The 14,081-nt window shown below is 43.0% G+C and overlaps 1 protein-coding gene across 9 annotated transcripts in view; it reads left to right on the top strand.

Moving 5' to 3' along the window:
* AFF1 (ALF transcription elongation factor 1) overlaps nt 1-14,081 on the top strand; it is a 147,595-nt gene that overhangs the window by 100,635 nt on the left and 32,879 nt on the right. For all 9 annotated transcript variants that reach the window (XM_088660545.1, XM_088660548.1, XM_060278426.2 and 6 more), the window contains 4 exons: nt 2,186-2,230; nt 3,783-3,869; nt 4,671-4,707; nt 6,071-6,119. In XM_088660545.1, the coding sequence (XP_088516671.1) occupies nt 2,186-2,230; nt 3,783-3,869; nt 4,671-4,707; nt 6,071-6,119 (218 nt within the window). The remainder of the gene's footprint in view (nt 1-2,185; nt 2,231-3,782; nt 3,870-4,670; nt 4,708-6,070; nt 6,120-14,081) is intronic.

Below are 14,081 nucleotides of genomic sequence, written 5' to 3'. Positions count from 1 at the left end.
ATGAAAGTCTTTCTTATACTCTGTACATTTTTATGTCCGGTTTAGCTTGCAGGCGAGGTACGCTTGTTAGATAGTTTAGTTGAGTTATGCAGCAGTCAGGCCTGAGCAAAACATAGCCTAATTTGCAATCCAGCTAAGATTCTGCACAGAATTATGATGGAGTCTTGGTTTTCCAAGACTTGGTTTTCATTGGCTGTCATCTGTGACTTTTGGCAAGGAATAATGGGCAAAATCATTTAAAGGAGTAAGGAGATTCTAGGGAGGTCATATTGAGCAGAGCAGTGGTCATCAGCAAGGGGCAGGGGTGGGAAATAAGGTGAAACAGAGGCTTAAAGATAAGGTCGGACAAAGCTTTGGGAAGCTTTAAAATTAAGGTCAAGAAGTTGAGTACATGAAGGAAAGAGGAGCCAGTGAGAGTACAGTGTCTTGGAGCCAGGCTGTAGCTCATTGGTAGAGCACTTGATTTGCAGGCAGAAAGTACCAGGGTCAACCCCAGGGAACTTCATTTTTTCATTTCTTTCAAAGGTTAGGTAGCAAATGGTGTGAAAAAGCTCTGCCTGAGGCCCTGAAGAACTGATACAAGAACTGGACTCAGTTGATCGGTCATTTGACCAGATACATGGCATCTTCCTATGTTCCAGGGAAGGGATTTGGGGGAAGGCATTGCACGGTCTGAGTGACTGGAGAGGTGGGCGATTTTGACGAGATGATAGAAATGTGGAAGTGGGAGGGCCAGAAAGGAGAAGGCTGCAGTAGGCAAGATGGGAGATGACTAGCACAAGAAACTGAATTTTAGCCGAGAGGAGTGGATGGGTTTTAATTATATTGCATTCTTGAATAGGGAGATGCAATGTGGTTTGGCAACTCTTTTGATGTGGTGGAGGGCGAAGGAGAAGAGAAAAAGTCGCAGAGAGAGAGGCATGGAAGGAAAGATGAACATTTTATTAGCCTTTCGGCTTTCTGCTTGTTTCAGCTCCTTGAAAATACACACAAGGCAGCAGAGGTTTAGGTTTGGAGTCTTCCTTCTCCTGGAAGGGCTACCTTCCCAGGTTGATGAGCCCAATCTGGCCCTCATTTCCCTCTGCAGCACATGGAGAAGTCACCTTCTTGATTGTTGGACCCACTATTAGTCTCAGTCTGCCAGAGCCTGTCTTCGCATGCAGGGGAAAGTCCTTAAGTCATTGAAGGTTTGAGACCCATCGGCTGCCCTCACCTGGTTTATCCGGCCAGTTGAAGCCGTTCCCAGCGTGTGGCCGCTGCCACATGCTTACAGCTTCTAGGAGCCACAGGTGATAGCTGTGGGGAACAAAGATGGACAAACTAACCCAGAAGGAGTCCAAGGTGTCCCCCACCAGAGGTATTACCCCTCCCCCAACACCCTGTACATTCAATAATCTGATACTATCATCATTATATATCCTCCCCCCTCTAAATGAGCTTTTTATTTTTTGAATGTTGCCTTCTACTTTCTTTAAGCTTCTGTCTATCACAGCATAGCTTACTGCTGGGTGTTCGAATACCAACCAAATGTTGGATTAATCTGCTGAAGTCTAGCTGAGACTTGCCTTGCTCTCTACTGTGAGCAGAAAAGCCCAGAGCCTTTAAGCTTTCCTGCGTGGGTGTGGTGGACAAAGGTGAATTTCTAAGTGTTTCTGTAACAAAGCAACGGGTGTGGCGCCAATATCTTAGAAGAGACACCGACTATATCCTCTGCACTGGCCCTTTATTCCTTGGAGGGGCAGCCTCCTGCGGCGATTACTTTGTATTCTTCCAACCGGCGGCAAAAATAGTTAACTACATAAAGAGACTGCACGATACGGGAGCTTCCATCTTTAAGATACCTCACTGGGACATGTGGTGCCGCTCTGGCATGCAGCGATTCGCATTGCTAGGAGAGTAAGCTTCGTGTGGCCAAACAGCAACCTCAGTGGTTTGGGGTGTGTGCATGGTTTAATTGAGAAGGAAGCCCCTCCTGAGAGCACTTAAGTGAGGAAAGGAAATCTTTCCCCTAAACAGGGTTCCTGATAACAATGTTCATAAATACCACGCTTTCATTCGTCATACGCAACGTCAATAAAACATCTGTTTAAGCAAATCTGTGATCTGACCGTTTACATTTCTGCTCGTGAATTTGGACCAGTACATGGAATAACCACTTTTTTTTTTAATCCTGCTTGTTTTCCAGCAATCGTTCTCCAATGAAGTCCATTGTGTTGAAGAAATTTTAAAGGTGAGTGTATCTGCCTGTGGTTGGCGTGTGCTTTAAGCAACAGATGTGGGCAGCAGAACCATTTATTTCTGCTGTGTAAAGGAAGGACTTACTTGTTTTTTTCTGTGGCTAGCAACAGGGTGTGAATCCAAAGGTTGTTTGCTTTGGATGAACAATAAAGGTTTCCTTTGAAATGCTTCAAACTACCCAACCTGAATGTTTCTGTGCAATCCTTGTAATAGGTTTGAAACAAAACCATGTGTTTCATATTTTCTAAATTGCTAGACCTAGGTATGCCGTGAAGTTCTATGGGTGGTTTACGATAAATAAGCAAACAATTAAAATTTCAAGTAAAACAATATTTTTAAAAAACAACAACACTTTTTTAAAAGGAAGGGGAAGTGGTGCAAAAATTCAGCCATGAGTTTTGGTTTGTTGCAAGATCTCATTTTCAACTGCATCCTCAAAATTAAAAGCACATTTAAAAAAACCCCCAGAGGCCCAGACAATCTACGTTTTTAAAAAAATATCTAGGTGAACAGAAAGTTACCGAAACAACCACCTGTGAGCCTAACTGAGAAGCTTATTCCATAACTGGGGTGCTGCTGTTGGAAACACATTTCCTAGTGATTATCCACTTCATTTCTTTTAGTGGGGGGCACCAAAAGCAGGGCCCCTGAAGAGGTTTGTGTAGGTCCATATGGCATTTAAAGTAACCTGGTCTATAAAGCCATTTAATTTTTTTAAAAGTCCAATGCCATTTAAAGTGTTGAAACCACCACGTTAAATTGGGCCCAGAAACCAACTGACAGCCAGTACCATGTGGCTGTGTACATACAGTACCTTCAAAGCACATTGCCCGCCTCAGAGAATTCTGGGCACTAGTTTTACCCCACGCATATCAATAGTTCCCAGCAAAAATTCGCAAACTATCAAACTTCTCCCTGACAAGGCTACTCCATAACTGCTATTGAATACACACTTTCTCTAGGGTCCCTCCCACCCCAACTTTTTCTAGTTTGTGCCACTTCATCAAGTATTATTAGCAGAAGTTTTTTCCTTTCCCTTGCCCCGAGAAATAGTGGACACATGCATTTTAAAAACAGCACTGTATACTCTATACCTCGTAATAGCCAAAGGAAGTTGATACGGGTCTGATGTTCAGAGCAGAATCTGAAATTCTAGTGCCCCAGTTCTTCTCGGCTGCTGCTGCTGTTTTTATCCACCAATTCAGACGCAGTTTAAAATTTAGTATGCAGTATATTCAAAATGATTGTGGCAGTAGAAGGTAGAAGGATGGTGGTATTGTGCATTTTCCTGCTCTAAACCAAAGTCCTCATATGCCAGGGAAGAAACACACAGACACACACACACACACACACACACACACACACACACACACACACACTGTGATAGCTGCAAGGCTCTCAAGCACCAAGAAGCAAAACGTAGATTATAATCTTGTGCTTTCTCAGTGGTTTGGGTTTACATGTCTCTTGATGCTGGGGAAGGACAGGAAATGGACATTAAAGACTGGTTTTCATCTTTTCCATTCTTTTTCTCTCTCTCTTAGGAAATGACCCATTCATGGCCACCTCCTTTGACAGCCATCCATACTCCTAGCACAGCTGAGCCTTCAAAGTTTCCTTTCCCTGCAAAGGTATAATGATGATGATGATGATGATGATGATGATGGTTGCTTAAATCTAATCAGTTAAAAATGTCAACCCATTGAAAGAAGTTTGAATTGAAAAACAATCAAATGATGACTGTAAATGTAATTACTGCAGAGCACAAAGTCAGTATACTCACATTGTCCTCCAGAAGATACTCTGAAGACAAAACAATAACAATAACAATAGTATATGTCTTTATGGTGTTCAAATAACTTCCATTCATTATATCAGTATTCAAAGTACATCATGACCTGTTAATTGTCTTGCGATGCTCCCCTTTCTCCGTTGCCTTCCCCTTATGCCTGGAATTGCCTTTCAGGCCACCTCCTCACTTCTTTGAAATTATTATTCAAAGCTCAGCTTCTCTGAGGAACCTTTAACAAAGACTTTTAGTCCCCATTTCTTACGGCTTTTGCAAACTACCCTCAAAACTCTGTTAAAGGGTGAAACAGATTACTAAAATAAGTAACTGAAATAAAAGCAGTTTCTTTCCCTGTTTACCCCTGTCTTCATTTCTTTTCTGTTGTTCCTCTGTGCCGATTGTAAGCTCCTTGGGGCAGAGACCTGACACCATCCCCCGCAGCGGTATTATATAAATCGCCGTAAGAACTGTTGCAGCATTCCTGTAAAGCAGGCTGGTATTATATCCCTGTATGGTAGATTAAAATACTGAGAGATACTGGTGTGATTAAGGTCACCTAGTTAGTTCATACCCAAAATGAAAGTTGAAGGTGGAAGCTTAGCTACAATTCTATGATTAAAATTTCCATTTTCCCTCTTTCTAGGAAACCCAGCATGGTGGATCAGTCATACAGAGCCAGAGTACGTAAGAGATCTTTAAAAATCTATGTGTGGTTGCTTGGATACAGTCTGCTGTGTCCTGCTGTGGTTGTGTTCATTTCAACGGGGATGGAAGAGAAATTTCCACTCAAAACTTTACTTAAATGAAAGCATGTTGAACAATAGAAGTGTCCGTTGGCTTGAGCCCAGTGTTTGTCTGCTGCATACATTTCTGCATGCACTAAAAACTTTTCTATATTGGTATTTATTGTGCATTTACTTGTAAACAGGGGAAACTTTCAGAAGCAACAAAAACAACCCAATTAATTACAGTGGTACCTCTGGTTGCAAACAGGATCCGGGATCTGTTCCGGAGTTCCGGCCAGATCCTGAGGTTTTTGCAACCCGAGGAGAAACAGTAGACCGCATCTACGCATGCACGCGGGGCAGTAGACAGCTTCTGCGCATGCGTGCGGGGTGATAGACCATTTTTGCGCATGCACGTGCAGTGAAACCGAGGTTTGCGCTTCCTCAACCTGAAGTTTACGTTATCCGAGGCTAACGTAACCCAAGGTGCTACTGTAATTGGAATTAGCAGCAACTTCTCCCGGCTGTCACTGCAATATGGAAGTTGAGGCAGAGCGATGAACCCATGACCATTCCAGTAGTGCTTTTTGCAAGGTTGAGCTCTAGCTATTGTTGGGGCTGATCGAAGCAGATTTACAAGTAACCCCATGTGGTGTAGTTGGCACCACTCCAGGTAACACCTGTCTCTTTACATGTGGTTAAAGCAGATCACACAGCTTACACATGATGGTGTTTTTGGTTATTGTGTCATTAGCGTGATGCACGGCCATGTGATCTTCACTAGCCACATGGAAACAAGATGTAAAAGTTTGCAAGGAATAGTGCTTGAATACCTGTGGAGAGGGGAAGCACTATGCCACCTGTGTACCATTTATTCTTACCTTGGTTGTAAAGCCAATCAACAGTGGTCACTTCAGTCTTTCCTGGGCTCCAGGCAGCCTTCCTGAATCTTCTGTAATGGAATTATAGAATTCCACTGAGCAGAAAGGCATTTAGCTCCTGTCCAAAAGTTTGAGCAGCGTTTATTTATTTGGTCCTTAGCTGCATTGGACATATCGCCGTCTTTAACTTGTGGGATAAAAATGAAAGTTGAAAACTGTTGTGGAACCTGTATGAATGGATTCCCCTAGCATGGATTAAGACTATATACCATCAATTAAAAGTTGCTGCCCTAATTTTCACATATTGCATAATGCATAAATCTTTGTGTGCGAGAGGCACACAGAGAAAGAGGGAGGTAGGGAGGGACACAATGGAAAACAATTGAAATGGTACAATGCTTGTACAGCCTAAAACATTTGTTGTTGTTGTTTAACAGAACAGTATGATGCACCTTCTAAGACGTCTATTTCTCAGCAAGGAAAATCGTAAGTAGCTGCACCTTGTTATTTAACTTGTGCCTCTGAACATTAGTTAAGTCAGGGTGGGGAACTTGGGCCTGCAAGCCTGCCAGGCCTCCCCATTTGGCCTACAACTCCTTTTCTAATGAAGCCACACGCCTCAACCACACACACCTGACACTCACATGTCACTTCAGCTGCAGAAATGAGGGCTGAACTACCCACACATTCATGGGGAGTTCAGTTCTGCTTGGTGCGGCTTCTTCCCTCCCACAACAACAGAGACTTGTGGTGCCTAATTGACCTGGAAAATGTTCTTATTGCCCAAGCCTGCAAATATTAAGAATCCAATTCATCAAATGCATGAACCGCAAACTTTAGTTGTTTGCGCAACTAAACACATCTAAACAGTGTATGTTTAGATACACTGTGCTTATTTTCCATGCACTCTCACTCTAATTATATGGCACCATCTGAACTTGTTGCATTTAATTTCCCTCTCATCCCACTGCTTACACTCCCTTACAACCATATGTATCAATACCTAACATGGCTAGAGCCATCCTGAAAATGAATTCTACTGGGAAGCAGAGGACAGCCTCCTGACCGCACCTGCAAACCCTCAAAATGTACATTTTTGTGTGTGAAAGCCACATCCCAAAGAATTGTGCAAGCGGCTCCATGTGATCAATGGGGCCTTTGACAACTTTTCCAAATTGTGTTGCCAGCAGTCCACACCCATGAAGATGGCACATTGCTTTTGCAAGAGAGAAAATGAACAAATGAGATTATTTCTTTGGCAAAGCTAGATGCACACATTAAAGTTCACATATTAAGCAGCCCCATGATTCTTCTGATTATGTTGATGATTTAAAATTGGACCGGAGCCAGAACCTTAGTCTCTCAGCTTGCCACTGCCTTGACAAAACTTTGCCATGTTGCTCCATTTGTTTGATTGGGAGTAGAGGGGCTTGATAAATTAGGGACAGGGTTTCTTATTGAAGATTAAAATCTCTGACGTGACTTAAGCAACGATACAGGTTTCATCTTGTTTGGCAGAAGTAAGAATTATGTCTAGCTTGATTTCCATGGTCAGCAAATCTACCTTAATTGTCTCTGTGCATGAATGTTTCTAGAAAACAAAACATTTACACCCGCTGTTGCTAGGTATCTTTGCTGTAGGTGTACCTATGCTGGAAGCAATTGGGAACAGTTAACAGAATAGCTCTTGTATTGCCAACCAATACTTTGGTTTCCAAATGTTTTGGAAGTCAAATGGACTTCCGGAACGGATTCCGTTCGAATTCCAAGGTACGACTGTTCTCGCTACAGCTAATGTAACATTACAGAACCCTTCCTAATAGAACTTCTGCTTAGAAACATTTACGTACCATAGAACACTGAAGATGCACATCTCTTAAATTTCCCATTTCATGTTAGTTTCCCAAGTGCTATGTTATTTTTAAGTATGCCATTAGAGTCATGTGATATTTCCCTCCAGCACTGTTATTTTACACATGATGAACTGGGGTTGACAGGGCAGCCCAAGGCTTATGTGTTTAGGCCATGGATATGGCCTCATAAGAACATAGGAGAAGTCCGTTGGGCAGAATCAAAGAGGCATCTCATTCAGCATCCTGCTTTCCTCAATGGTCAGCCATATGCTTCTGGAAAATGCATGAGCTGAGCATGAGAACCATAGACTTCTCCTGTTGCTGCTCTGTAGCATTCAGTGACCTACAGCCTTTGAAGATCCCACGTCACCAATCTGACAATTAGCTGTTGGTAAGAAAGCAGAGACACCACTTTGCCGACAAAGGTCCGTATAGTTAAAGCTATGGTTTTCCCAGTAGTGATGTATGGAAGTGAGAGCTGGACCATAAAGAAGGCTGATCGCCAAAGAATTGACGCTTTTGAATTATGGTGCTGGAGGAGACTCTTGAGAGTCCCATGGACTGCAAGAAGATCAAACCTATCCATTCTGAAGGAAATCAGCCCTGAGTGCTCACTGGAAGGACAGATCGTGAAGCTGAGGCTCCAATACTTTGGCCACCTCATGAGAAGAGAAGACTCCCTGGAAAAGACCCTGATGCTGGGAAAGATTGAGGGCACAAGGAGAAGGGGACGACAGAGGACGAGATGGTTGGACAGTGTTCTTGAAGCTACCAACATGAGTCTGACCAAACTGCGGGAGGCAGTGGAAGACAGGAGTGCCTGGCGTGCTCTGGTCCATGGGGTCACGAAGAGTCAGACACAACTAAACGACTAAACAACAACAAGAAGAACAAGATTCTCGATTAATTTCTCTAATGCCTTGGAAGCCATCCAATAAGCCAACATCCACCACCACATCAGGTTCCACAAATAAATTGTATGAATTGCTAGATTTTGTCTGACCAGAGTTTTCTGCCAATCATGCCCCCTAAACTAAATTCGTCCCAGTTTTTATAGTCCAGAGGTGGGGAACTGGTGGGCCTCCAGCTGTTTTTGGACTACAACTCCCATCATTTCTGACCACTGTCCAGGGCAGTTAGGTGTAATGGGCGTTGAAGTTCAGCACCATGTGGAAGGGCACAGGTTCCCCAGATTTGTTATAAATCCCCTAAATACTGTAAATACATTTGCTGTGTGTGTGTGCGTGTGTAGTGTTTGAAACTCCGATTGTTCTAGGCGCATTTTGCGACAGGGAATTTCATTAGTGTGAGCAGTTTCTAAGCTCTGGGTGCAGTTCTGATTTCAGATTAAAAGTGCAGAGTGGAAGGAAAGGAGGACCCTTTTCTGCCTCTCCACTTCCAGCTACTCTCTGAAGAAGGGACCCTCTTGAGAATATTAGGGGGGTGGGCAGGGGAAGGACTAGATCATGTGAGAAACGAAGATAATGTTTTAGGTGCAGTTCATTCATTTTCAACTTTGTGTTCTTGTTATAAAAAAGCGTGCCTAGACATTCCATTGTTGCGCCCATACCCTAGGCTTAAGGTGCCATTTAGCTCCTAGCTTTCATATCTCAGTTTCTAACAATGTGTGTGAGAGAGAACAGTTATAGGAGGAAGATTTACGGGGTTAACCAGAAGATCTGAATGCCTAACAGCCGTGATGGTAATTGCAGAACCTTCACATTCGATGAATCGGATAAAACTCACAAAATTAATATTTTGCCATTAATATTTATTTAAACCAGTGGCTTCCCCATGTAAAACTGTGAAATGGGTACTGTTCAGGAAACTGATTTTGAATATTTATTCCAAACATAAATAATTTTCACTAAATTGTGATCATAAACATAGTCTTCAAGTTTAATATTTAAAACTAAAGTCATAAAATGCAGCTCATCCCTATTCAAGCAGCTCCATTGACACTTTTTCTTCAAACTGTACTTGGGTGGGCTGTGCTCTCTTACTTACTAGAAAGCTTTTATTTTAAATTGCTCTTATCTGAAGCCCAGAATCTATCAATGCTGCTTTCTTGTCAGGCAAACCTTGCAAAAGCATTGCTCAACAATATTTCTGGGTGGGGGGGACCTCCCCTAATTGGCCTAATCAATCAACTACTGCTTTCAGTTTTAACTAATGTTAACAATTAAAAAGGTGAAGCTAGTTGTTGATGAGAACAAGAGCCAAAGAATGTTCCACACACCAATGTTTTCTGTGTGGGGGTATCCTTATTACAAAGAACTGTGTGTATTTTGTTACCTTTGATGAGTGTACATGCAGCTGTTGTGCCACATGTACACATACCATGGCTTTCCAACATGTTTTAAAGTCATTTCAGGTGAACAATGACTTCACAATATTGAAGCTTTTCAGGTAATTTGGAAAAGGTAGCATGCATGAATGAGCAACCTTTAGAGATATTTCCTTACTGTAATCTTCCAAGTTTTCCTTTAGCCTGCATGATTCCATGTTGTGTTCTTTTCTGCATGAAAATGGCAAGCGCAATGTGTGAAACCACCCCTTCAGATCTTTTGACTTATGAGTTGTAAAATGAATACACAGAATTGGAAGTTATTGTTTGCAAGCCTGGTTTTTGTCCCTTCTGCCTTCGTCCTATCCCCATGGAGCATCTTACATCCATGTAATTAATGACAGGTTGGTTTTAGAGGAAACCTCCAGGACTAAAGCCAATCTCTTTATAACCAGGGATGAAGGTGGATTACTGAATATCCAGTCACAGCAGAATTACTTGCTCCTTCTTCTGAGTCATCGGCCCCTGTCCCCTGCCAGAACCAGAACAGTGGGACTAGAGCCCTGGGAGTGTTCTGCTTTGGTATATATAACCGCTCCGGAGTCCTGCTGGAGTTGCAATTATGTCTGAACATAAAGCATAGTCCTTGGATGTGGCTGTGTTTTATCAGGTGGCTTGGTTAATACACATCTTACAATGGCAGCCAGAACGTTCTCCCTTTACTTGCCAAGGAAAACTTATTATCAGCAGTTAATGAGAACGTCCTATTGCTCCTCAAAGGTGTAGAAAAAAAGATGGCTTCCCAAATAGCGATATATAAACGGAATAAGCACCGTTTGGACCGGGGACTTAATTAAGTTGATTCCTCAAGTTTGTTTGTTTTAATTAGTGCGCTCTTGGGTTTGTGTGTTGCTTTGTACAATGGTGGCTCTTTATTCTTTCTGTTCTTCCTTTACGAAACGCACGTGACCGCCTGAAACTCCAGCCACCTTGAGTCGCTCACGTTACAGAGTGTAGCCGACTGAAAACAAGCAGCGTTTGTGCTGGCTAATTAGAGGCTGAAATCCCTCTACATCTGCCTGCCCAAAGCAAGCAGGCAAGCTTTCGCAGAGCAAACGCGGATTTCCCAGAGGGCTTTCCATTCTTGAGTTCGGCCCTCAAGTTTAGCACCTGGCTTCACTGGAATGGAAGCAAGGTTTTTGTTATTTACGACAGCAGGTGGCAAGTTCAGTTCCCTCTGACGGCAGGGGAGCCCTAAGAGAGACAAGCTTGCTCGTGCATTAGGATGATCATATTTGGCATGTGACAAGTTTTAGGAGCTACCAGTACATCTGTTTTTAGACAGAAAACACACACACACACACACACACACACACACAAAACACCCCTCTTCCTTCTAAATAATTAATTCCCAAAGATGTAAGAGTGCTTCCCCACCCCACCCCCCGCACACTCAAAATGCAGCATGCCCAGCATTCTTTATTTTTCAAGTCCTCTTTCATTGTTTCTCCAGGGTCATCTAAGGATGACAGATCCAAAAATGTTATATTCTGTATACTCCAAAAGTTCAAAGATTAAAAACATTAAGATACTTGAAAAGATTATTTATTTATTTAACAATTTATTTATTTATTGCCAGCCCGTCACCCTAAAGTCCCAACATTAAAACAGCATTAAAAACAATTTAAAACAACTTTGGACGACGATGCAGGCAGAGTTCGTTGCATTGGTTTTGGTTGCAGAGGCAAGCATGTGCAAGATTTCAAAAGGCTTAACTTTGGCTGTATGTTCTGAACTGTTTGTTTTTTAAAGTTTTTTTAAAAAGAATGAAATCTAGCCTTTCCTCTTAAATTAATCAAAGCATTTAAGAGTTTGCTAAAAAAAATGCTTAGCAAATACTCTTCTCTTGTATGCAGTGAGTGATGACTCTTCCCTTTTTTTAAAAAAAGGGGGGAAAAGCTTCAATTGTCCTTCCTGGGAACAATTCATCAGCTGCAAGTTTCTTGCTGTATTATTAATAGCTTATCTGAAAGCTATTAATAATATGCCAACAGAGGCAATTTGTGTCAGTCTATCTTTCTGGGAAGAAGCCCTTCAGAAGATAATGGAAAAATAAATGGTGCCGTCTTTGGATAATAGATGTAGTCTTCCCAGTCTTCCCACACAATGCCATTTTCTTCTGAAGGTCTTATTTGGAACACTGATGTCTTTATCCGGGATAATAAAACCTTACTGCAGTTTCTTTTGTAGGGGCAGAAAAATTGTGCCTTGGGTTTGAGTGGTAACTATTTCATAATAATACCCCCTCCCACTCAAAAAAGAAAAAAACCAAGAAGAAAGAAAGAAAAACCCCACCACCACAACTGTGGACTGGGTCAAATGTGCAGTTTCCTATGTATTTGTGTTTTGGAGCTCCTGTCAGCTCACAGTCATAGAACGCTGCCTTATATATCGTTGGGCTGTTGTGCATCTAGCTCAGGGGTGGCCAACTCCCAAGAGACTGCGATCTACTCACAGAGTTAAAAACTGGCAGCGATCTACCCCCTTTTTGGGGGTTCAGGTCAAAGTTGTTGAGTTTTTTCAGGGGGGAGGTAAAATGTTAAGCTTTTTTTAGGGGAGCCACAGTTGTTCAGCTGCTTTGGGGGGAGCCAATGATCTACCAGTGATCTACCGCAGATGTCCAGTGATCTACTAGTAGATAACGATCTACCTGTTGGACATGCCTGATCTAGCTCAATATGGTCTGCCTTGAGTAGTAGTGACTCCTCCTCCTCCTCATTTTATTTGTATGCCGCCTTTCCACAGTTAAAAACAGTGCTCAAGGTGGCTTACAACATGACAAGATTTACATAGTTACAAAAGTCATAAACAATAAATAAACTACATCAAAAAAATACACAACCAAATGGAAAACAATTTCCACATAAATCAAAATCTAAAACTAAGGATATAGCATTAATATCACAGTTTAAAATGGCATAGGTAAAAAATAACAGCAATTAAAAGAAAGAAAACAAAAACTGAGCCGTCTCTGCCCAGCAGCAGCGGCAGCAGACCTTTCTGGAGGCCATCAGGCCCCACCCTAGGCCAGGTGGCGAGTGGCAGGACTGGGGCCCTCAGGTGCTCAGCAGGGGAGTTTCACACAGTGGTCCTTCCCATCCCTGCTTTGGAGATGCCATGGATTGAAGCTGGAACCGTATGTACACAAAGCAAAGAATTAGTACAGGCGCCCCCCCCCCACGGGCATTACGTTCCAGACCCCCGTGCACATAAATGAAATTGCATGAAGTGGGGAGCACCCTTTAAACACCCTCTCTGCCACTCTGTTCAATCCATACCCAAAAAAACACTGTATCCCAAAATATCCCCAACTAGAATGGAGGTTCTGGGGCTGGAGGACATGCAGGAAAGAGGCTGTTGCAACTGTGCTATTCCGCACACCAGCTGTTAGGAGGGGAGGTTGAGCAGGGTAAACAAAGCCCCCCCCCCTCTGCGCTTCCGGTCTCATTGGGGCTTCTTCCACCCTCCCTGACATCCTCTTTGGGCTCCAGAGAGGGTGTATTTTTGTGAGCCACGAGGACTTTCCAGCTCTCTCCCGCCATTTCTGGGTTTGAGTGGAATTGTTTAATTATTTCCCAGTGTTGGCCGCGACTTCAGTGGGTGGGGGGGCAGGACGTCTGCATGTGAACCAGAAGCGCATGCTACATGCGATTGTTATCATGGTGCAATCGAGATGACGTAACTTGGGAGGTGCAGTATAGGTTTTGTATGAGTTACGGGGTCGTAGAATTCTAAACTGCACCACTCAAAAATATAAGCGGGAGGTAACGTTTCTAAATGTTCTCCAGCATGCAAACAGCTTCCCGCAGGTAGAAAAGTAGCATATCATGAAATAGTCTACATGAAAGCTTTCCCTCTGATATGCTGGGTTGCAACATGCATGGAACTTAGAACATGCCTAGAGGGTGGTGGCATAGTCTAGAATTCTGCATCTGCATATTGTCATAGGAACTGCAGCAGTTATGCCTAACTCAGGACGTGTTGCGAGGGCTCATGGACTCTCCTTCCTTGGAGGTTTTTAAGCAGAGGTTGGATGGCCATCTGTCATGGATGCTTTAGCTGAGATTCCTGCACTGTAGGGGGTTGGACTAGATGATGCTAGGAATCCCTTCCAACTCCACAGTTCTATAATGCAGCACCTGACTGTAGCCCAGCCAGGGACTGGGTCTGATCAGTGCTTGAATGGGAGACCACATACCGTAGGAAGAAAGGCAGGACACAAGTGTGCTAAATAGAATAATAACTTAG

Source organism: Zootoca vivipara, chromosome Z1 (assembly GCF_965207765.1).
Source record: "Zootoca vivipara chromosome Z1, rZooViv2.hap1.1, whole genome shotgun sequence".
NCBI lineage: Eukaryota > Metazoa > Chordata > Lepidosauria > Squamata > Lacertidae > Zootoca > Zootoca vivipara.
Note: the sequence above shows the minus strand (reverse complement) of the source record. Positions and strands in the feature narration are given on the sequence as shown.